General features: G+C 25.4%; 1 protein-coding gene across 4 annotated transcripts; it reads right to left on the reverse strand.

The window, feature by feature from the left end:
* Positions 1-11,204: 11,204 nt before the first annotated feature.
* On the reverse strand, positions 11,205-24,636 carry LOC122714900 (protein ECT2). Of its 4 annotated transcripts, none has more exons than XM_043936671.1 (17): positions 23,830-24,636; positions 21,958-22,168; positions 21,730-21,865; positions 21,431-21,640; positions 21,110-21,256; positions 20,127-21,005; positions 19,548-19,682; positions 19,085-19,334; positions 18,601-18,728; positions 18,098-18,494; positions 17,579-18,019; positions 17,037-17,191; positions 16,855-16,940; positions 15,925-16,017; positions 14,494-14,668; positions 13,062-13,180; positions 11,205-12,053 (listed from the first exon to the last, which is right to left on the reverse strand). In XM_043936671.1, exons 1-17 carry the CDS (start codon positions 23,894-23,896, stop codon positions 12,011-12,013), a joined length of 3,672 nt encoding a protein of 1,223 aa, XP_043792606.1. In that variant the 5' UTR covers positions 23,897-24,636; the 3' UTR covers positions 11,205-12,010. The 4 variants fall into 4 exon arrangements, with proteins under 4 accessions (XP_043792606.1, XP_043792604.1, XP_043792603.1 ...); XM_043936669.1 differs by lacking the exon at positions 20,127-21,005 and having other exon boundaries at positions 11,269-12,053; positions 23,830-23,964; positions 24,444-24,492; XM_043936668.1 differs by lacking the exon at positions 20,127-21,005 and having other exon boundaries at positions 11,269-12,053; positions 23,830-24,622.
* Between the last annotated feature and the right edge of the window lie 1,958 nt (positions 24,637-26,594).

Raw genomic sequence — 26,594 nt, forward strand, 5'->3', positions numbered from 1 at the left:
TCCAACGAGGAGAAGCTGTGTTTTTCCTTCCTGAAAAAATACGACGAATATCGTGTTTATACGAATACAAACTAACAAGATCGAAGATAATAAATAAAATAAAATAAATATAAATATTTAAAATATTTTAAAATATAAATATTTTAAAAATAATAAAAATAAAATAAATAAAATATGCATAGTAGAAATATTGATTTTTTTTTTTTTTAAATCTTTTTAAAATCTAAATATCTAAATATCGAAGTATATTGATACTCCGATGGTGATTTCTTACTCTTCTCTTTCTCTCTCTCAATCAAACGTAATTTAATGCAGAAATAAATGTTTCAACTGATAATCAGATAAACGTTTCTCCGACAGTTTGCCGATACCGCGGCCGGTTAACTCCGATAAAGACATTCGGAAATCTCACTTTCGCCTGCGATAATCTGCTGTCAGATCCATTTCCCTGCAGTCCAGTTACCGCATGCTCTTTTATCAGATCAGAGATCTTTTAACCCTAAGAAGGATTGAGATATCGAAATGCGCAAAATAAGGTCTACCTTTTCCCTGCTTCTTCTGCTTTGCCTTCCATTTTTGCCTCTGTCATACGTGTCATATATGTGTGGGTATGTCTTCACGATGATAATTTTTTCTCGATTCCACTTGAAAAAAAGAAAAAAAGAAAAGAGACGCGATATTAATTTTGAAAAATTCTGGAAAATTGAAAATTTCACGATTTTGAATTTTCCTCGAGTTCGTTTAGATGAAATTATTAGAAAAAAAATTGAACATAACGGGAGTAGAAAATAAATATAAAAGAGATTAAAAGTAAAAATTGTACTTGTGTTGTTGTGGAATTGTTATGGAAATTATTCTTTTTTTTTTAGGAGTAAATAATATAGAAAAACTTTCGTTTTTTAATGCAATTTACTTTCTAAACGAGAAACGAAAAGGTGAATTTCACGCCCCAATTTTTAAAGAGAAAAAATTTTTTTCAATTTTATTTTTTTAAAATTTTTTTTTTTCACGTATTTATTTTTTCCCCCCTTTCTCTCTCTCTCGCACTCTCTCCTATTTCAATGTTCAATTTTTTTGCAGAGAAAAAGCGTCATTATTCTCTACACTTTACAACAGCAAATGTTTGAAAAAATTCTATAACCCGATCAACGTCTATCTCTGTTAAAAGTTTTTTTCACCATAAAACTCTTATTAACCAACCTTTCCAACATTCGATAAACGTTAACATTGTACCGTATACGTATTTCAATTTTTCATTAAACACTCGTTTTTTACCATATTCCAAGTGAAATTAAAGATATAACGATATAAAGGAAAGAGGTTTATAGTTTTACACCGCCAATTTAATTTTCGTTTAATGATATGCATGTGGCACACAGTTCGTACCATTCGTTTAACCAAACAATGAATATTCTATTAACAAAATTACACATTGTATATGTACAATCGTGACGAATTTATGTAAACATCTATGCGGATAATTAAAATTACAATTTGCAAAAATATATAATATGCATATATATTAAATTATAATAATCATAGTTACGGTAAATAACGTTACAAATCCAGCAAAATTTACAATTTATAACAACGAAGATGAAACGCGTATTCTTCGTTCGTAAATAATTTTTAAATCATTCTTTATTAATCCTGTACGAACTTTATATTATTCAGAATTATTATTAACTTTTGCGAATACCTTCCAGGTATACATAGTTTCCAATATCAAACTTTAAGTGCACCTATGAGAGATAATACGAAAGTTTAAAACAACATTAATGCTAGATTCTGTTATTCTCTAGTTGTGGTATATATATACTTCGTATTCTGTATGTAAAATCGTCTCTTCCAAGTATTCTTTTATTATTATATATACCTTTTATTATTATATACTTCAATTATTTCGATTTTGAGAAAAAAAATTATTGTCATCGCGTGCAAACGAATTATTCCTCAAGAGGTTAACCTCACTTTACTCTCTTATCTTTAAAAACGAAGCAAAGAAACGGATAATTTATGGTTATACACTTGCGTCTTATATCCCTCTCAAGTTATATCTCACCACGAATTTCGAATCGATTCGCCTAGATCCTAATTTATTCAAACGCACGATTCGTTTCATTTCCCCTACGATTTATCGTCATTCCATAAAAGTTCACGGCGGACATATTTATACGCCGAAAGGATACAAGAGAGCCGAAACGAGCGCCGCATCGATTTTACGCGTAATGCAAGCCTGATGGAATCACCTGTTCGACCGGCGGGAAATTTGAATTACAAATACGCGCTCGATAATAGAATAAATGTTGTTTGGCCGAGAGCCCGATTAATTTACAAGTTGGAAAGTGCCGCGTGGCCTGGCTTTATTGTATGCCTCGCGAAACTAGTTCTCCATTTTGTTAATAGGGGCCGCGAGGAGTAGGATGTTGGCCTCGGAACAAGATTGCCTTTGTCGGTTTCGAAGTTGAAACTTTTTTCTTTTCCTCTTTTTAACGAGACGACTATAGTCGTCATAGTTGTATGGACATTTGTATAAATTGAAATTTTGACGAGTTTCAGTTTTCGTTCTCTTTATATTTTCATCTTGAAAATTGATCGTGTATTGCTCTCCTTTCGAATACGTAAATACGATGTACGATGTTGTTCGCGGAGAAATTTCAACTAAGCAACAATCGAAGTGTTTCGTTCGAACGAAATATCAGGAAAGTGGAATTTCGAAATACGAATGGAAACAGGCTCGTACAGTCGCGCTACACTTGACAAAAGTAGGAAACGCTGAAACGAGTTCTCGTCATGGCATGGCAATCGCGCGTACGCAAATGGAACAGATGGACTTGAAACAATTCGTACGAAACGAGACAAAGTGCTTTCGCATCGCGCGAAATAAAGACATTACTTAAAATATCCTTTCTTCTTTTTTTCTTTTTAAAATTTTCTTTTTTATTAAAAAACGAAATTTTACGCATAGTTGCATAAATGCGCAAAGATTAATTATCAAAGTTAATAATAGGCCAAGGTGTAAAATCTATTTGCTCGTAATTCATTTGTCCCGTTGTCCAGAGAAAGTGGTTTCTGTTCAAAATGAACGAGCCAGCGCGTCTGTTATCCCCTCCATCAACCGTTTCCACACTGTCTGACTTTTCTAACACCGGTGCCACTTTTACGCATGGTCTGACCATCGACGGGCTCTTCCACTGCTCGCCGCAACAATTTATATCACTCGTTTAAACCCGTGTGCTCCGCGTTAAATCCCATAATTCTTTACCACGAACGCTTTCACTGTTCTTGCCATATACGTGCAAAATACATGTTTATTTAGAGTGCTTCCGTTCCAAGTTCCATTCATCCAGTCAAGAAACCTTTCAAAAATTTGTTTGTGAAAAATTAGTTAATTGGCTTGATTTAAAGATTTTATTAATTTTTCGTAATTTAAAAAAACGTAATCAAAGAAATAAATTTAAATGCTATTCACTCTAGAATTAATCATCAGTGATTGGATGGTATTTTAATATGCAAAATGAAATTCGTTCCCATAGGAGAATGTATAATGTATAAAGATTTGCTATTTTGTATTTCATTGGCCAAAGCTATAAGGATAGTTTATGCTTCCGATATCGATACAAATATTATCAAAGTAGTAAGTTCGATGCACTCTGTGCATATTGCATGGCCGATACACCAATATTGGAACATTCTTGGCAAATATTGCGGCCAAACTAACTCGAAGATACAAAATTTGACGAGAAAGTGTGTGCGAGCGACAACGCTCGTTTCAAGAAGAAGAAGAGGAAAAGAGACGATGTTAAACATCGAATTCGATCGAGAAACATGATAAAATATTCGTAATGAAAAAATTCAGTCAAAATTTCTAGTATCCTTCAATTAAGAATTCAATAATCGAAACGATACATTCAAAGATCCTCCTTTTCGACATATTTATTCTCTTTTCATATCGAACCAATTACAAGTTGCCAACGCCTGATCGATACAACAACTCTTTCTCGCGAAGAAGAGCCCGCGCTTCTTTTTTTCTTCACAATCTTTACAATGTTTCGAGATTTATCGCGAGCTCTCGAACCAGGCGAGTATCAATCTTGGGAGGAAACTGGAGGCTGTCTATTATCTTTATTATCGCTTGTTGTTCCGCGAAATCTCGGAAGAAGAGAAGAATCTTGGGGGAACAATCGAGAGGCAACTTTATTCGGGATTATTCGGAGAAGGAAACAGCTTTTCTTTCCCCGGATACAGAGAGTAGGAGATGGGACAATGGTAAGAAAAATGACTCTTCGTTCATCCGCCATTCTGACGAACAAAGGGAAAAATCGTTCGGATAGTTTATTCTCGAATAGGTGACGATATTCCGTCAATTTTTCTTCTGTCGCGTTTCAATCCCTATGATCGATTAATATCCGTGAGAAAAACGAAGAATATGTATGTAATTCGAATTGCAAATATGCTTTTGTTCAAGGCAGTCATGGAAATAATAAAAGAACACTCCTAATATTATATGAAAATAAATGTTTAACTTTTAATAAATAATAAAACCTTTAATTAAATCATTCTATATTATATATATTATATATATATATATATATTATCCTATCATTTATATATATCATTCTATATATTAATTAAGTCATCATATATTCATCCATACGTATATTCTGCACGTGTCCATTGGTATTTCATATTTTTCTCGATAAGTGACAAGACTCGCTATGGACGTTATACCGAAACGCAACCAGGCGGTAAGTAGAAGAATTAAGTGCAACGACGCGTCTCCCGACACGAATATTACGTTTTATGCTCGAGTCACGTCTAGTCGGGCTCTATTGTGACAGGCAAAGTGCACTACTCTACGTTCAAGCGCTCCACCTATTGAAAATTCATGTCAACTACGGGCCGTAAAAATTTTAACGCATCTCCGCCACACAGAAAAGCCGTACGCACAAATCTTTTTCTTATTCTTTTAATCACGATCCTTTAATTTTCCAAAATTGTTTTCGACCATGTAGACATCGATAAAAAATATCACGACGAATTTGAAATATATTTTCATTAATCATTGCCATTTCGGATATTTTATTCCAATCATCCATTCGTATTTCTCATCCTTATTATACCTTATTATTTTATCTTCCATTTCGATTTTGAACGTGGAGAGTGACGCGATAATGCGACGTGATACAATTGTAGAAACCATGTGGATGATGAAACGTCGACTGTTCCTCAACCGCAATACGCATCAACCTCGTTATCATCCTGCAGGACGTTCTTGGCATTGCGACAGCGCGCGCGTTTCCGCTGGCTAAATCAGTTACTGCTGCTGTCCGCGTTTCCTGTCCGGATATTCCACCTCGATACAGATCTGTCGCGCTATTTCGCGTTGCTCCATTCACGAGAATAGATTTCCCCCACCACTTTTATCCATTTCCATCCATCGATGAGTTTGTTGCTCCATTCGCCCTTGTTATCGTGTCAATGATTCAAAGATTTTTTTTATTGTGTGAAATGGTATGACATCTGAAGATCTATCAACGGTGGGTAACGACGAGCAAAATTTTAAGAATAAAGTTAAAATCAAAGAGTGTCGGGTAATCATTAATTGTAACTATGAACGAAGTTATACGAAGAGCGGTTAATTATAGTAATAGTAGAATAAATGTAACTAACTTAACGAATAAATGTAATTAACTTAAATAGCTTGAATTAACTAAAGTAACTAAAGTTACTTAAATAACTTTACTCGAAATTTTAATTAATTAATTTTATTTCGCTTAGTGTCTAATTTTGGATTTGATTATTCGATATCTTCGAAATTTTCGATATGAATTTTCGAGCATGTGATTCTTTCGAATAAAATTTCATTGTTATGAACATTCGAGCGATTTCATTAATTTTGCTCTAACTTTTATAGTATTTTTCGTGGTCATTGAATTTATACATATGTATTAAGTTGTTTTCACCACATGAAGTTGCCAATTTTAGAATAAATGATAATCAACTGTGATTTGTAAACTTTATTTAACCTATATTTTACTTAGTATATTTTGTTCTATTATATTTCTTTTGTGTAATAAGTTTTTTTTGTATCAGTTTAACTGTTTTTTGATAACGAATTTAGAATATTATTCCTGTACGAATTTAAACTAGATCATAGCAGTGCAATTGAAACATATCGAAATATTAGGTTAGCTTTCGAAGATTTTATTAATGAGAGAGAAATTCGACGGTTTCAAAAATTCAAGTCTAGAAATAAGAATCTGAGAAATGAGCCTCGAGCTAGACCGAAATCCATATTAAACAAAGATAAATTGAAAGGTAAAGTGGAAACAGAGTTAGACGTATCTCGAATGATAGTTTTCAGATATTGGGTACAATGGTTAAAATGAAAAAATTGGAAAAGGGAAATCAAAAGTTACGACGTTTGGAAATATGCTTATCGCGTAAAGCTTGAAATGGTAGAAATCTATTTTTGAATAAAATTATAACCTCTGATAAGAAATGGATACGATAATCATATATTTGGATTTGGACAATAATATGCTAATGAAAATCGTAAACAAATGCCGAAACTACCATTACGGTCAAAAGAAGTTATAGTGACTGTATACTGGCTGTAAAGAAAATAATTCATTGTTCTTTTCTGAATAATAGCAGCATTCTACTGCCAAGAAATTGACTAAGAAATAACCTGTAGTAGTCAATAGACATGGACCTATTCTTCCGCACAATACTCGATCGATAAATCACAAACCACCATACTCACCAGATATTTCATCAATTGATTGTGTTTCGCTATTTACAGTTGTTTTTAAGAAATAAAATATTCGAGAAATTGTAATCGCAGCATTCGAAGAATTTCTTCGTGTTGTTAAAGTTTTATAAAATGATACGTCAATTGGAATGATTCATATTTTGATCGAATAAAGATTATAATTTCGAAAATATATCGTTTTTCTTTCGACCAATAAAAACCAATAATTTTATGAATGAATGACCCAATAATTATATTATATGCGATAATATTGTGTCCATTTTGTTTTACCAAAATATCTTTGATAGAATTCATACTACATCACGAACTAGCTTGCAAAATCAAATACGATCGAACTAGTTTAAAATTGGCATTGCAAAGGCAATGATTATAATATCTACATGTTTTCAAATATATATATATATATACACATATAGTTATATATAGTGCCAAAAGTGGAATCAATTCGAATGAAAAGAAAAACAATCCTTTCTCTTCGTTTCTCACGAAATTGCATTTCGATTTCGACACACGTAATACAATACGAGAGTTCGTTTCACATGCGTGTACTGTTCGACAAAAAATTGAACGATCCCGACTTTAACAAGCGTGATTATAGCGTTTAACGATTGGAATGAAAGAATGAAAAGCTCGATGACGAGCCGGTGATGGATTTTGGCATAATTACGGGAAAAACAGTCATTTGGCGGAATAAAATGTGAAAATTCAAGGGAAATCTATCGTTTCGAAAAATAATAATTAATTACGTATAGAGGATAGGATCCATCGATTGCAGTCAATTAAAAAGGATTGAAACGCAACGGTATATGGGGGGGGGGGGGAGAGGCAATTTTAAAAGCCGTATAAGCGAGCGAAATTAAAGCTGATGCTTGAAAAATTAATGCTCCCCTCTAATGATATTTCACGCGTCTCGAACGCGTATCAATGAACAAAGGAATAAAGAAGTAGGTATAAATTCGACGATAAAGGATGTACGCCATTTTGGATTTTACGTTCAATTTGATTACACAGCTTTGAATCTTTTTCATATATGATCAAGAAAAAACGCATCCGTGTTTTCAACTTAATTAACATTTTATCCGCGAAATATCATTTTCTAAAAATAAATAGATATCTTTTTTTATATCTTTTTTTTTCAAAACCATTCGATTAAAAATTATTAATTATCGCGTTGAAAACTTGCAATAATTTTACATTTCAGTAATTCTTTTTTCGGTAAAGATGTTAAGAATTGTAAGAGTTGTAATATCTGTTTCAAAAGAGAATTTAAAAATTTATAATCGAATATCAAAAAATTAATTATTCAAACTCTCGATATATTAAAATGTTTTTATTACAATATTGTACATTGTATTCCAACAACAGTTTTCTTTTTGAATAATTAAAAAAGCAATATAAGTTAAAATACGTATTTAAATATTAAGATAAATGAAAATAGGGAAAAATAAGAATGGAAGTGAAAGAAAGAAAAATCAATTTTCGGTTTACATAATAAAGAGTAAATTTATACAATCAATTACATTGTAATATAAATAGTAACGACTGTACGCAACATTACAAGTTAATTAAAATATTCTTACACGTATAGTAAAAAAACTCTGCGCTATACTACACCTTAAATGTTACATACTTATCGGTAATATTTACAATATTAATATTCCGCTCCTCGAGATGAAATGGAAATTTTCTTTTCCATTTTTATCATCGAAAAAAACATCGAGCAGTTTCGCAACACTCAATCGATTCACATTGATCCATGGAATCATCACTTTACAACCATAAAATACCATATGACATTTAAAATATCAAAATGTATTTTATCAAACATATATGACAATTTATAAAAAAGAAAAAGTACAGAATGTTTTTATATTTTTATCTTGAAATTTGAATTCGCGAAATATATATAGTCATCATATGTGTATTATAACATTTTCAAATAATTTATCTAATTTCGCTTTCTCCATGATTATTTTTAAACAATTTATATCATTTTTGTTATATTTTATCATATATATATATATATATATATATATATATATATATGTTTTTTTTTTATTTATCGATATATACTACGCTAGGAAGGATGATATATTGAAATTCTAAAAATCTACTATAAATTAAGAGTCAGAAGTACGAAGGGCTACCAGAGTCCTTCTTAATCTCGCGTACAAACACTTCGAGCGCGAAACAGTTAAAAATATATCGTCGTCATGAACATTTTCTTTTTTTTTTTATTTGACACGAAGAAATCGAGATGTTGGTACTTTATGGTCCTTATTACCTAAAGGCACGTTACTTAAATAAATGTGCGCAAAAGTTAACAAGGCAAGAACATTGTTAAACGAGTCTTTCCAATGAATTGACAAAATTTTTCTTTACTTCTCTTGCAATTTTTCATTTGTTCGATTGAAAGATTTTTTTTTTAATCGATTTATTTTATTTTATCATTAATCATTTGTCGAGAAATTTCTTTGTTGTGGGACGTCGAAAATTATAATAAAAAAATATTCGATCGTGAGAGAAAAATTGCAGAGAGTACAATTCGTTTATTATATATAATAGCAAAGACATTGAATATAATTGACGTTTCATTTAAATGATTTTTTTTATCGAATACACTTATTTTTTCGTAATTATTATCATATTTATGTCTATTTATTGGCAATAATTTTTGTGCAAAAATAGTTTCGTATATAGTTAACACATATAAAAAATTTTTAATAATTCGATATTTATCTGATACGTGTAACGTATCAAAAACATATCATTTATCATTTATCATTTTGTAATTTGATAAAGCGAATTTTCTTTATTCATATTTTATTATTCTATACGAATATGAGAAAATAATAAGAAGCGATATATGAAGATTTTATTTTATGAGGAAGAGAAGGGGGAGGGGAGGGGAGGAGAGAGGAGGAGGAGGAGGAGGAGGAGGAGAGGGGGAGGGGGGGAGGGGGGGGGAGAGAGACTGATTTACTTACTTTTTAAAATACATTGAACAAAATTATGTTATTTTTTTTTATCATTTTTAACATAATTTTCGTTCAAATTTTATGACATATTCGTTATTTGTTTAAACTTTGCACAGAGTTGGAATACTTATAAATATTTTTTGTACGGTATGAATAGACCATAATGCTATAATAATAATAATAATAATAATAATAACAATAATAATAATAATAATAATAATAATAATAATAATAATAATAGTAATAGTAATAGTAATAGTAGTAGTAGTAGTAGTTGTAATAATAGTAGTAGTAGTAATAGTAATAGTAGTAATAGTAGTAGTAATAGTACTAGTAATAATAGTAATAATAATAGTAATATAAATAATAATAATAATAATAATAATAATAATATCATAAGATATCATAAGATGCATTTTAAAGCGATCATTGTATTTACATTTAAGAGATTGTAAAATCTTAATTTCCATTTAAGCCAATATTCCATTTTTTTATATGATTCATAATGAATTGTAAAAAAAAATATTTGGGATATTTGAAAATTCAGTTCTTTTTATCAATTTTATAGATACAGATCACATTATAAGAATTACTTAAAAAATATATATATATATAATCGATTGTAGATACGAATATTTCATATTTGCTATCAATTAATGTAATCAATTACTTCATATGATAAGAGAATATATATATATATATATATATAGTTAAACAATATATATATATAGTTTATATATATAGTTTAAACAATATAATATTTTTGCAATCTAAATAATGAATTTGCTTGACCAAGCAAAAGTGAAGGTTTTAGATAAAGAAAAAAAAAATTTCAATTCTTAGATCGATTTAAGGATAAGATGCAATTATTTAACTCAACGTTGAACGAATGAAGAATAGTAAAAAAATTTGTTACTTTGTTTATACGTTCAGTTATGGGAATTAAAAATCTCTTCACTTTTGCTCAATTAATATACATCGTAATATAAATTTTATATATCAGCAACTACAATAAGCGTATAATTGAAAACATAAAAAATAATAATAATAATAATAATAATAATAATAATAATAATAATAATAATAATAATAATGTAATCCTGTCCATGATTCAATATGTATATACCGAAAAAAATTTCTTTTATCGTTCAACATCTTGTTGATAGACAGGCTTGCAATAATGAAGTGTTAATATACTAGTTAATATACTACTATGCTTTTTACAAATATGTATATATATATATAATCTGATCTATTGTTTATCAAAAAAATATTTACTTTTTTTTTACCACATTTCTATCTATCTTTTTTCAATTTTTATTTAAATATAATTGTCAAAAAAAAAAAATAATAATTAAATGTAAATATATTTATTTTTAAATCGAGTTTCAATTTCCAATAATATTGTATCATTCATAGATCTATGCAATTTTAACATATCACGAATTATTTTGAAAAAAAATTATTCAAGAAAAATAAAAATCAGAAGAATTTTTGAATTAAATAAAAAAAAAAATATAATAAACTGAAGGCAATCTAATTATAGTCCGTTATTGCAATTCGTATTCATGCTTTAAAATTGCTATGATAAAAGACATGACAGTTGAATTAAAGCTTTAAAAAAAAAAAACTGTATAAATAATGTTTAATAAATTAATATTATGAACAACTACTTTTTTCAATTTCAAAAAGCACAAGTTATCTTCAGATTTATTGTAATAAGTGCTAAATATATTTTATAGAACAAGATTAAATGGCACAAAATTGATATTCGTATTTTCAATTTTTCTAAAATGTATATTATAGCACAAAATATAATGCTTCTTTTCTTATTTTATACCAATTTCACTTGTCTCCCTGAGACAGACATTTTAAATATGTAAACATGTAATACATAAAAATTAACGATTAAAACACGATATTAAATAAGATATATCGTTAATATATAAATTGTAAAATTGCTTAAAGAATAACTGGCAATGTACATCTCTTCTATAAAATTCTATATCGTTCTTATATTGGCACAGATTTTCTATTCATTTATTGAAGTTTATAAATTAACTTTTTTTTTTGTATTTACGTTTCATACAAATGTTTTGCAATTAATTGAATTTTATAGATCGATATTTAAATTATATATTTCATAGATGTATCTTTTCGTCGATAATTATAAACTTTCTACTTCTACTAAATCTTTTAGCCGATGTCAAAGAAAAAAATATGGTATAGCTGCAAATTATTCATTCCCTGCACTTCAAAGATCGGATTTGTCCTGCATGACTTCTTCTGAACAATTTCTAAAGGATAAATAAAATAATGTCAAAAAAAACTATGAAAGTATATGAAATTTAAATAACACCAACTTTTTACTCATAAATAAAAATCAAATATGCTTTTATATCTCATATCGAATTTAGCAATAAACAAATTTATTGAAATATCACTAAGTTGGTGAATAAATGTAAAAAAAAAATGATTAATGGCAATAATATATAAAATGTTTTACTATGTTAAATCAAAAAAACGTAGTAAGCAAGATTTTATATGCAGCAAACCAGCACCTAAAAATCTAACGTAATTAAATAAATATGTATTAGTTAAACTAAATATTAAGCTATTATAAATGTTATTCTCTTAATTTTAATATAAACACTAAAAAATAGATACAATTATTAGTATTATTGTTTTGATAATATTTGAATACTTATGAATGATCTTTAAAAAATGCCTTTAAAAAACAAAACATTTGCAAACTTTTGGTACAAAATATGGATTGATGATAGAAATGAATCCTTTTCACAAAAAACATATATACATACAAACATTGATACCAACAAGACACATATTCATATAATCGAAATAATCACGAATACAGCACTGCTTTTGCAAAATATATATTGCAAATTATGTTGTGGTAAGCTCGCCTTAACCAATATGAGTATTTCATTTTGTTAAATTATATATCTTTCTGAAACGACAGTTTCTGCAGCACATTACATATAGTCTATTTAATAATGATGAACTTTACATTGATCTAAACATACGTAGTACTAGAAATTTGAATCCAGTCTTTATATTCATTAAAAAATGAAATAGTTTCGCTTAAACACATATTAGTATGAATATGAATATACTAATATGTAAAATATTATTTATAAATCTTACATATATTTGTAAATATTTTTCAGTAGCAGAATAAAAACAGAATAAAACAAGTCTATAAGGCACATAAACAATTGACCAAACGTGGTTATGCAATGATAGCAAAAAAGAAAATGCATCACTTCTGATATACTAATTACAACCTTCTCAATGAAGCCATACTGAGGGAACTGCATTTGGCCTTTCGTGTCGGTTGAACCGACATAGGTGCTACTAGAACATCATCTCTAGATGGCGAGCCTGAACCACCATTACCCAGCTCCTGGAAAGATACACGAATTTCCATTTATCCTATTCATATATACAATCGCAAAAAATAATACCAGAACAATTATTACAACAATACTGATTATATTAATGTTACATTAATTAAACAAAAAATTTAGACATTAAAACATTAAATTACATTAGAAGCATAATTAGAAATAAAGAGTAAAAATAATAAATTCGTATAAAAAGTAACTAATAATACATCATGCAAGTATATATAGGTTTTATGAAGAAAAAAATGCCTGATTTTTTTTCATTGCAAATATATTTTACAAAAAAAAAAGAGAGAGAACAAAAAGGAATCCAGCCTTGTTGTCTATTTACTATGATAACAAAAAAAAAAAAAAAAAAAAAAAAAAAAAAAAAAAGAAAAGAAAAAAAAAAGAAAAAATCTATTGATACAAAATGCCTCTATTAGGGCAAAGTTAATTTTAAAAGAATATAAATTTGTTCTGAGAAAATTGCCTTAATCATGAATAATATAAATTTAAGTTTTTCTATTTAATTTGTGTCGCGAAATATTTTAATCCAGTTGAAACATTGTGTGAAGTCACATTCCTAAAACGAATTTTGAAATGTCTGTTGAAAGTAGGATTCTACCAACCCTCCTCTCTACTCCCTTTCACGAGAGGAGACGTTAAATTTCCTATATATTGTACTGCGAATATTAATAAATATTTGAATTATTCGATAAAAATTAAATAAAATAAATGCATTACGGTATACTTACGTGAGAGAGAACGAAAATTTATTCATTAATAATATATAGAGCATAAATAATAGCAAAAAGGATATAATTCACATACACTATGGATGAATCAATATATCTTATAGAATAAAAAAACAAATAATGTAATATATTAAGATAAATATAAGAAAATAATATATTATAATGTATGCACAATAAATTAATTTCCTGAAATATCTGTAAATGCTTTAAAATAAACAAAACAAAAGGTAAAATAAGTTTTTAATATTACAATATCATATAATTTTATCAAAATATGTACAAGAAGAAAATGTTGCAAACAGCAGAATGGATTTACAATCATGCATTCGAGCAAATCAATAGAAATAGGAGTAAAATAATAGAAATAAAAATAGCAATTTTAAACAATTGAACAAAAATTATAAAAAAAAACAATTTTAATTTTAGAAAATTAAACTTATTTTGTTCAGTACAAAAGAGATAACAATCTCCTGTCGTGAAATGAAAGTAAGCAAGGAGAAATAAAAAAGTAGCATAAGCAATAATAATAAAAAAAAAAATGCATGCGATAATAAATTGTCAAATTGTCAACTAACGTTAATGTTGTTACAACTAGCGAGTCGCATCTGTGAAAGTTGTTGACTTGCCGGTGTAAGACTATTGGTTGATCCAAATGGTGACATCATTGTTGACATTGCTCTCTTTAATTTGCTTGGAGTTTTGTTAGAACTAAACGCTCTACCGACTTTCATCCTTGTACGAGATGCAAACCTGAAGAAAAATAGTAGTTACAAATTTATTTAAATTTGAGTATTTAGACAAAAGACAAAAGCAGCGTTGAAATTTTATTTTCCTTTCGCACTTTGAAACATTTATTTAATCACAAAATTTTAGTAATTTTTCAAATAATATTGCGATTTTTAATAAAAATAAATAAAGAAAAGGAAAATAAATTTTCAGACAAACAAAGGAATTAGCAAACTTAAATAAAATCCCAAACCTTAATAAACCAGTTCAAGTAAATATTACACCATAATAATTTTTAATGTACATGCAAAATCTGAATTATAGTTCATCAGTATTCTGATATTTTTTTCATGCTAAACTATACAAAAAAAAAAAAAATTATATCACAACTGCAAACATATATAAAAACATATATTAAAATAAAATATATAAATAGGGCTTAATTGTAAGGTTACAGAGTTTTGTGAATTATTGAAATTTTTTTATAATATATAAAATAAAACAAAAATAATCAAAGTGCATTAGTGTTGCATAATTGTAAGTAGTGCTAAATGTTTAATCCCTTAACAATTAAAAAAAAAGAAAAATTTATAAAAATAAAAATAGAGATAAATATAAAATATAATTTTTTATAATATAATTATAATATAATTGTACTGCTCAAATAAATAATATTAATGACACTAATGTTAAGATTTGGATGGTTTATTATAAATAAAAATAAAATTTAAATATTTTCTGATATATTTATATTTTAATTTATTTTTTTTCAATATTCAAACGAGAATTAATAACAAACTAATGAACAATAATTTTTTATGTATAATTTTGTATAATAAAACGAAATTTAAGAAAATAAAAAATTGAAATTTCAAATGAACAATAATCTATTTACAAATATTAATAAATGTTAAAAAAAATTATACTGAAATAAATATTAACAATCATATTTAAACAATCTAAAAATAAACTATTTTTTTAATCACTAATTATATTTTTATGATATTGGCAACATATGAAAAATTTTAAATTCATATAAAATATAAAATCATCAAAGGATTAAACAGATATATATTAAATATTTTAATTACATAATATTAATCATTTTAAACAGGCTGATATTATAAATATTACGCTTGAACTGGTCAAATTTTTTTATAAAGCTATTGAATATTCTATATTTTTATATTAGAAAACGAGAGTGATCAATTTAAACAAGCGGAGATCAAAGGACCAAAGCAAGTAAAAAAAAAGATAATCAGCCTGGTGCGAAAACTGACGGTAGTGGGACATGTAACGTGGTTTCACACATGCTATTGAGTAGGAACACATACGGGTCCATATACTCCAGGTAAAAATTATGAAATAGGCTCCTGCAACCAAACGAGTCGTCGCCCCATTATTTTTTGTTAACATGCAATACAGGAGAAAAACAGTTTAGAACAGCTGATAATTCTTCCCTTCACAGGTATGCATATTTTTTTCTATAAAAATTTCTACTTTGTCAGATAGATTCATATCAATTTTTGTGTAATATATAAAATAAATATAAAAAACGCAATAAGAACTCATTTTGAGTATATTCTAAATATAGATATATTAAAGAAACTGCTACAGTTCAGCAAAACTTAGTAGCAATGCAGAAAAGTATATCGTAAGCTAAGCTATTTTAAGAGCATAATACTAATATAATTTAATCTTATATATAATAATAAATTTTTATAATCCATCTGTCTTTAAAAAATGTTTCTGCACAAAACTGTAAGCATTAAAATATATATATATATTTATATAAATAACATTATACTTATATAATAAAGTGTGATTCTCTCATTATTATTGAATTCAAAAGAAATATCTCCGCAACTCCGTTTTTGTACATAATGATTTGTCAATGAGGAGACTAATATCATTGATATCGATTGAACGATGACAATGACTATAACATCGACAAGTAACTTACAAATATCAAAGACTATATACATGGAATTATTGTCACATTTAATTAATTAGAAAATATTTTAAATCTACTGATGAGAATCATCTTATATATTATAAGTATTATTATTATATTATTATAATTATCATTACATAATATCATTTCTTTTACATTATATATTATATATGTGATAAGAATAATAACTTACAGTTATGAGAGAAATAAAATTATTTGTGATTATCGAATATCAATTAAGTTTCTAACTACTTACTTAAATGCTTTACTTAATGTTCCTAATGCTACGTCACTTGTATCAATTTCAAGTTGATGCGAATCAAGACTTATCAGGAACGTATCCTACAAATAATAAAAATTCTATTGTTAATAAATAAGTTGCAAACAATAATAATATATAATAATTAACCAAAAATTAAAATTTGTTAAAAAACTTACCGCATCAGCTTTACACACCGTATTAGCCATTTGTCTACATAAGGTTCGTAAATAATTCGTTTTATTTACATCTTCATCAGTAATTGTAAATGAAAATAATTTTTCTTTCAATTCTTGATTACTTCTTACCATTAAAGCAAACACTTTATGACATTCTATAAATATATAAAGCAAGTATATATTTTCATATTCTTTAAATTTTAAATAATTTTAATATTATTTAAATTTATTCTTAGATTTTATATGTATTATATTTCATTTCATATAAATACAAATCTATACATTTTTAAATTATTTGTTATAAATATTATAAATTTTTATATAATTATAATATTATAATATTTATATAATATTTAACGATTTTATATATTTCATAATAATTCATATTTTCTTTATAAAATAAAGTTGACAATAAAAACAAAATTTTTATTTTTTAATTTTGATAAATAAATATATTTTTAATAAATATTTATGTATAATTTATTTAAATTTATTATAAAAATAAAATAAAATAAAAATGTATAATGTTATTACTAACTTACCATCCGTTTCTCGTATATCTACAACTTTTTTTATCGTACTAAGTGATAACATTTTTATATGTTTATAAGGTTTTCCTTGACTCAATTTAGTTGTGTGCAATCCATTTGCCGTATTAGGACTTTTTAATGAATTAAAAGCCTTTGATCTTTTTTTACATATTTCGAGTGTATCGGTAAACAAAAATAAAACTAAGTGGTCACCACGTCCACTTAAACCCTCGCTGAGTTCCATTACATCGCATTTGCCAATAAATGATCGATGCGAAGAAACTAAATGCGGTGGACAATTGTCAATTTCATTGAAAATATCAAACATAACTAATTGACCTTCAGTTTTTCTTTTATCTTCGTTTATGTAAGTCATGACTTCTTTAATACTGCTAATCGATAGTTCCAATGCGCTATGATCTGGATTATTTTTATTTGTATGTTTAAGGATATCTATAATGTGAATAATTATTAATTGATATAATTTTATATTAAGATAATTAATTAAATAATTGTAATAAATATATTTACCGTTTAATAATAAACTAATACTGGGTAACCTTTGTACTGGTTTAATTAATAGTTCCTTCAAGCTTTGTCTGCCACATTCAGGTTTCGTCTGACAAACCTTTAGAAAAGCATGAAATCGTGGTTTGTTTTGATCACACTGATCGAGCATCTCCTTTGTATTTTCGAAGAAGTTGACATACGGTGGATACGCCTTGACTAGGTCAGGTGCGAACTTCAGAAATATATTACCTATACTAATGTCCTCCATCCAGTGAGTAGCACTATATCTCAATTCTTCCAACATTTTTTTATGAACTTCATAAATGGGCGGAAAATTACCAAATATAATTTTAGCTTCTGTACCATTTAATAATTCGCCAGTTGTATCTATGAGATCTTCTAATGGAAATTTAAACAACTGAAAAATTAACAATGTTATGTTATGTAAATAACATATTATATATTATATTAATTTATTATTTATTCTAGTAAATATCTAATTTTAGCGTCGAAATGAATCTTACCGTCATAATTGTACTGAGAATACCAACATAATTAGACTCTGTTTGCACTAATTCTAAGAAAACTTGATGACGTGGTGATAAATTTTTCCTAGAGCTATCCGTATTAACAGCTTCCACTTCTGGAATATCTGACAGTTATTAATAATTCAATTTTATATTATCTTCTCCTTCGCATGGTTCATGTTAAATATTATAAATAATTAACAACATTAAATTAAAAAAATTTATTTGTTTGTATTGTTAGTATATAATCATATTATATAAAATAAAAAAAAAGATATAAATTTATTCAACAAAATAAATGAACCACAAAAGAAGGGAAGATGTAGTAGGATATGTTAAGAAAATTTATATTATATTATATTAAAACAAAACAACATTTTACGATTGACAATTAAATTATAATTAAAAAATATTTTCAAAGAAGAATGTAATAAATAAATCAAACAAATTAATAAAAAATGATAATTTTTTTATAACTAACCATCAAGTAATGGTTTGTCTGGACTTGTTGTGCAATCAAGAAAACTTCCACTAACACTTAAATGTCCTGCATCACTGATGCTGGATCGTCTTTTATGCAATGCTGGAGAATCTGCACCATTTTGAACCAGACTAGATAAAGTCTCTGCTAAGCGTTTACGCTTTCGTCTTGTAGATGCTGTACTTGGAGTAGCAGCTTGTTGGCTATCACGTCTAGCTGAGACAGTTGGTGACAAAACAGATTCTAGATACTAAATACAAAATAGATGATTAAAAATTCTTCATTTAAAAAAAAAAGAACTTAAGTAAAAATCAAGTTAACGATCAATCAACTCATGAATTCAAATAAGTTAGAATTCAATTCTTGTTACTTTTTAATATTTCATTGCTATTATTCTTTTTTAATATTTATGGAGATTTCTATTATATATATATATATATATAAATCTTAATAATAAACTTACATCTTCAAATAAATATTCTTTTTCATCAGCTGCACCTTCATTTTGCACAGACGTCCAAAACCATTCAGCTTTTACAATATGTGCTCTTACAGAAGCTAAATCTGGCAATGCATTTACATTTGATTCATCCACAACCTAAAATAATAATTTAATGTAATTTATATAATAATTTTTTATATAATTAATATAGACAAATAAAATACACAAATAATGAAACACACAAATTCTACTACTTCTATATTCTTCTATATTATAATAAAAATATATTCTACATATACTACATATTTATGAAAAATTAAATTAAATACTAATTATATAATTTGTTATTACTACAGACGGACAGTTAAGATATCAACAAAAATAATAATTTTCTATATTTAAATTATTATTCTTTAGAATTACATGTAACAACATATTTATAAATAATTTTTTTACATTTAATAATTTCTAATTTGTCGTTAAAATATCTTATTCCCATCTCTAAACCATATCCTACTTGTTTATAACTTATCAATTAATAGAGTAGGTTATTAATCTTAAATTCCATAATATAATATCCCATGAAAAAAACAAAAGTACCAAAAATAATGGTTTGTCCTTCTGTTTGTCCAATTTCATATGATCACCTTTCAAAGTATAACTTTTAGAATAAATATTTGAATAATTTTCATCTGATGTAAAAGTACTTCTTGAACCATATTCAGGATTTGATAATTTTGCTACCTTAGCAGGAATGGGAAGAGGACTGGGTAAAGGAGTATATTTTTGTTTTTGTTGCATTTCCAGAATATGTTGACATGGATTAGTAAGAACATACTGTTTAAACATTGGAGAAAAATTTAAATGACTAAGCTTTGACAAAATAGAAGAGCTCAATTTACATGTATTTAAACAATTTTTGTTTTTTGTCATTGGTGTAGGTGAATCATACGAAAAAGACTCATTGAGTTCTAATTCATATTGTTTTAATAAATTAGTAACAGGAAAATTGTTTTGTTGTAATGCATTTGTACTATTTACTTGTATTATGTTAGACATATTAACAGCAGAATCAGATCGTTCTATAGAAAATTCAGATACATTACAAGATTTATCTGATAAATTTGGATAATCATATAAATTATCATCCATACAAATTGCTGAATCTTGACTAATATCATTTAAAATATGTTTATTTTCTTTCTGTTCAAGATGTTGAGAAATATAAGAACATAAACAATATGGACAATGATTGGTACTCATTTTTTTATCCAATTTTGTATTACTAATATGAGTAATATGCGAAGAATTTATCATTTTTATATTAGGAATTGTATTAGTATATGGATTGTAAAAAGTAAAGGAAAATGGTTTTGTTTTTACATAATAATGTGGAATATAATTTGGATTTTTAATATTAGGTAGCGTATCAAAAGTATTATTTGATTTCTTGTATTGATGACTTCTTATATCTGTTACCTAAAGAATGTAGTATTTGTTTATATTATATGTTGAATAATATCAATTAAACATAGAATATTTTACAAAATATTATATAAAATATTGCTATTACATAAGCTTACCACATGTGTACAATTTGGATCATCAATTTCTGTAGATTCACCACCTTGTTGTTGCAAAACTTCACACATGTGACGTTTTTCTTCTTCAGGGAAACCAAAGAAACATACTCTTGCACCAAAAAATGGTTTTAACTTATAAGTAGTAATCTATATTATAAAAAAAAAAACAATATATTGCAATAAAATTAAAATTTAAAAATTCATTTTTTTTAATATTTAATATAATAAATTAAATATTTAATTAATATTATATAGCAAAAGTAAATAATACAATAATAATATTATAAATAATTAACATATAAATATTAACATAAATATTACCAATTCTTCATTATTTCCATAATTGGAAATGTCGTCTTTGGCATTCCATAATGCTGTCACCCATTCCATTGACATAATAGGGACTCGAAATGTAACAGCATATCTGTATTTATCTCCACCGCAACAATTAGCAATGAGATGCGTCACTTTTGCACCCATTTCTTTTCTTATACTCCCACCCATATTATGAATCATATTAATTAACTTCGTCTAGAATAGTAAAAATCAAAATTAAAATTACTATGATTATAATATACAATATATCAATAAATTAAAATATAAAATAATTTAAAACTAACCAATTCATCCTTTTTTCTAAATCCAGTAAACACTACTATTGTGCCTACCATGGCTTGTGTATACATTGGTCTATTAATACTAGGTAATGAGTCCTTTTTTTCTGCCAACTGCAGCAGTGCTGTAGGTCCCAATATTCTAGAATATGTTAAATTAAATCAACCAAAAGTCAGATTCTTTTGATTATATTTCAGTACATTAGAAAATACATGAAATTAAATGTGACGAACCTATGTGCACTTTTATGAAGAGCATCATACTCAGGTCCCTCAAATTCTTTCAATATAAAATAAGTACAATATGTTGTGTCTTCTACATGTTCTAAACCAGTTTCAGATTTAAGAACAGGTACACTAAACTGCTGAGCAGCAGCACCAAGTGCAGGATCATCCCCAGCTGCACCAACTAAACATATCCTTTTCTTACGTGGTATAATCATAACTGGAATTCAATCAAAAAATATATAAATTTTATTTTTAATTATTATTAAAATATTATTATATTATTATTAACAAAATTATTTATGAAAATTTAATTAAAATTTAATTTAAAAAATTAATTAATTTAACTTAAATAATAAATTATTTAAATTTTCTTTATTATATATAGTTATTTCTTTATTTAAATTAATTTTACAATTACAAATTATTACAAATATATAAACATATATCTATATAATAACATAAATATAAAATATAGTAAAATTAATCATAAAATTTATGGTTATTTTTGTCAAATTCAAATTATTAATATTATAAATTTTTAAAATATATGAAATATATTTTAAAGTGTGTACATAGACAGAATATTGTGACTGATTCAACTATAATCAGGGTTAATAAATCATAAAGGCAATAAATACATAAATTTGGTATAAGATACTAAAAGTATAATTCTTTTATGTCCATATAAAAGATATGGATGCAATAAACATCTATTATTCCATGTCTAATCTTATTTCATATAATATAAATACCAGTTCTCTAATATTCTTTACTATTGTATTTTAAATATCTTCATAAATAGATGTATATAAATGTAAATAATGAGTAATTCAAAATAAAGATTGCTTGTATTTGTATGCACTACAAATTTTTAATAAAAAGATAAATATTTGAAAAAAATAACTTGGAATGATTATAATAATAAAAAAATTTTATAATTATTCATTAAATTAATAAAAATATAATATAAATAAATTTTATATTTATTTAATATTTAATAATAAAAAATATTTAAAAAATATAATTAGAGTTTTAAAAAAATAAGAATTTAATAAATATAAATTTTAAAATAAAATTAAAAATTTTATACATAATATAATTAATTCTAAATTAAATAATAAAATTTTTCCAAATTTTAATTTTGTATATAAAAACTGCTCAAATTAAAAAAATATAAACTAAAAAATAATAAAGATATAAGATATAAAAAATAATATAAAATTTAAAATATATAATCCATAAAAAATGAAATTTTTCGGTTATTTTTTAATTATTTATTGATTAATAATATAAGCTCATGAAAATATTTTTAAATGATATATTTTGAAGTATTTAAATAAATCTTGTTTAGCAAATATAATAAAAATATGGTATTTTACAAAATTGTATAATATTCGACAGAAATAATGTAATAGTAAATAATACTATCTTAGATGACAGCAGTTTATTCACATATGTAATTAACCTTAAAATGACATGAAGATAAATATTAAAGATAATGTAAATTCAAAACAAGTATATAACGAATTGTAGGAAAGCTCATAAAGGAATTTCGATTTAACAAATTGTTCATTTCTGACGTAATTTTGGAGAATAAGTCAAGGCCAATTTTGTAAAAAACTGTTGACATTCCTCCCGCGTAAAATTTAAAATATAATATAAAATTAGATAACAGAAAAATAAATAATAAGATATTTTGATTTATCTATGAATCAGAAAGAGTGACAGATATAAGACACGAGCATCTTCGCGTGAGTTTTGATAAAGAGTGAAGTAGGGTTAGTTCATAATAGTACCTCTGATATACATATGAATTAACTACATACATATATCAATTATTAATTACAATGCTATAAATTAAAATGTTAGTGAACTTACGTTCACTTCTAACTGCCTCTTCACTATTTATATCACTGATACTGCTGTGAACGCTTTGCTCTTCCATTTTGGCCGTTAGTTACAACATCGTTCTTCTCGTACGCTCTTCTTCGTACTGATCATTGAAAGCGCCTCCTATGGGCGAATTCAGCGAGAGGAAGGACCCAGAAAAATAAAAAAACAGTAAAGCTTGATGGCGCAGCATAAACCGCCCTTGAATTGTATGGACAAAACTTAAGTTCAAATTCTAAACAGATTTCCTAGATGTATTATTTTCATAAATTCTTCAGCATGAGATTTCTTCGATATATATGTATATATATATATCTAAATATATATACATGGATATTAGCACTAAATGATACTCTTTTTAACATTAGTATTTATTTAAAATCCATTATGAATATAGTAGTTGTATAATTAACACTTCTACTAAATTTGACACAAATGCCATAAAGACACACACAAACGCAATTGCCAATAGTACCGTAAATTTGGTACTTATCTCTGTCTTTCTTTTTTTTTTAATATTCTTCTTCTCACGTTTATTACTCACTGCCAAGATTGTATTTCTCTTTTTTTTCTATAATGTGATTGCAATAAATTTCACTCACTTCAGATTACAGATATAAAAATTCATTATCGTTGACAAAGAAATTGATAAATCGAGATTAAAATAAAATCTCAATATAGTATAAATTGATTTGCATAAAATTTAAAAAAAATATGTATAAAAAAAGAATTTATAATGAAAAACAATATAAGAATATTTCATAAATTTAAATATTAAAAATTATCATAAACGATTACTAAGATACGCGTCGTTGAAACTAGTATTGGCGTGAAGTTATCAACAATATATATACTATATATACTAATATATATACTATATGCTATTATGCATGAACTTGGCTTTATATTAAATTATATTAAAAAATACGACCTATTTTAAATATAAGTTGTAATCTTGAGTTTCATTTTCTCGTTATAGTATATAGGACAACAAAATATAATTAACGTTTTCTACAGAAAATTACATAAATATATATAATCCTTTTAATGACTATTTATAAATTATATATATTGTATAATGTATAAATAATAAAAAATTATATAAATTTCGCAGATTTAAAATTATATACTTATATTTAAAATATTTACATTAATTTAAATAAGTACTAATCTAAAATAAATTTAATTTCTTAAACATAGCTTTTAAGACTAAATAAATATATATTAATTAATTAATGATATATATTAATAAATATATAAAATAAATATATATTAATATGAATAAATATATATTATTATTGAAAAAAAATAAGATAATAATTAATTATTAATTTTAATATAAGTAAAAAAGGTTAAGTGAATATATTGAAATTATATAAATATAATTCAGAAAAATGCTGAATTATTTACAAACATTAAATTACATTAAATTATTTATAAACATTAAACATTAAACAATATAAAATAATAATTTTATAATTTAATTATAAATGAATTTATAAAGTCTTAATATAAAAAATTTTATATTGTATATAAAATGCACTTATAACAATATAATGAATTACTTACTACTCTTATTACTATTAAATTATTATACTATATAATTGCAAAGAATTAAAAAATTAAAAGTTTCGATTTTAATCTTTTCTAAACAATTAAACCATAAAAAAATCAAATAATTAATATAAATATAGAAAATATATATTAATATAAATATATATATATATATATATATATATATATATACTACATAATTATACATATATACAATTTTCATTTATGATTTGATTAATTTATTTTTGATTTGACATAGTATACATGGTTAAATTTTTATTTAAATGGATGGTAGCATTGATAACAATATTATTTTTTTAAATGTACAATTTAAAAAAACAATATAATTAGTAATTAAGTAATTATATTTTATGTAAAAAATAAATATATATTATAAATAAATATCAAATATTTAAATAATAATAAATAATAATCAATGGTTATTTTTATAATTACTACATTATTTTCAAATTGAAATCATTTCATAACGTTACATATATATAATTGCATATAAATCAAAATGTATTATAAGTGTAATGCGTAATTGTTAATTAAATTTTCTTAAAAATTGAGCTATTAATAATTATTTATAAGAAAAATATTTAATATGAAATATTTAAAATATTATAAAATATTATAAAATATTTATATTGAAATAATAAAAATTATTTAATAGTATATACATTACAATTATAATTAAAAAGTAATCCGATTTATAATATTTCATTGAACAGCTTTTATTTGCTCTTACATAAATAATATGGAACATTACTACATTTTGTGTTTGCATTTAAGATATAATTTTTACAATGTAGATATTTTTTTTGTTTTTAAAAACCTAGAGTGTAATTTACAGGAAAACTGTTAAAATTACATAAATTTATTTCATCATAAAACTGTGCGTGTCTAAATATTTTTGGATGTATACATTAAAAAAGATATCGAAAATACTATATTTTATCACGTATTATTACATGTTACTAATTTATGCATCAGTTACATTGGGAAGCAAATATATTAACATATATACTTTAAAAATTTTATGACATGCTTCATACAGAAATGTACTACTTTATATATAGTTAAATAAAAGATGTTAAACTCAGGCACCATTGGTACATTTTAAGAAACAAAAACACTTCAATGTATACAAATTTATATGTCTTTTCTTTTTTTTTTTTTACAAATTTTTAATATGT

This window comes from Apis laboriosa, unplaced genomic scaffold, assembly GCF_014066325.1.
Source record: "Apis laboriosa isolate Shangri-la unplaced genomic scaffold, ASM1406632v1 scaffold34_cov151, whole genome shotgun sequence".
Taxonomy (NCBI): domain Eukaryota; kingdom Metazoa; phylum Arthropoda; class Insecta; order Hymenoptera; family Apidae; genus Apis; species Apis laboriosa.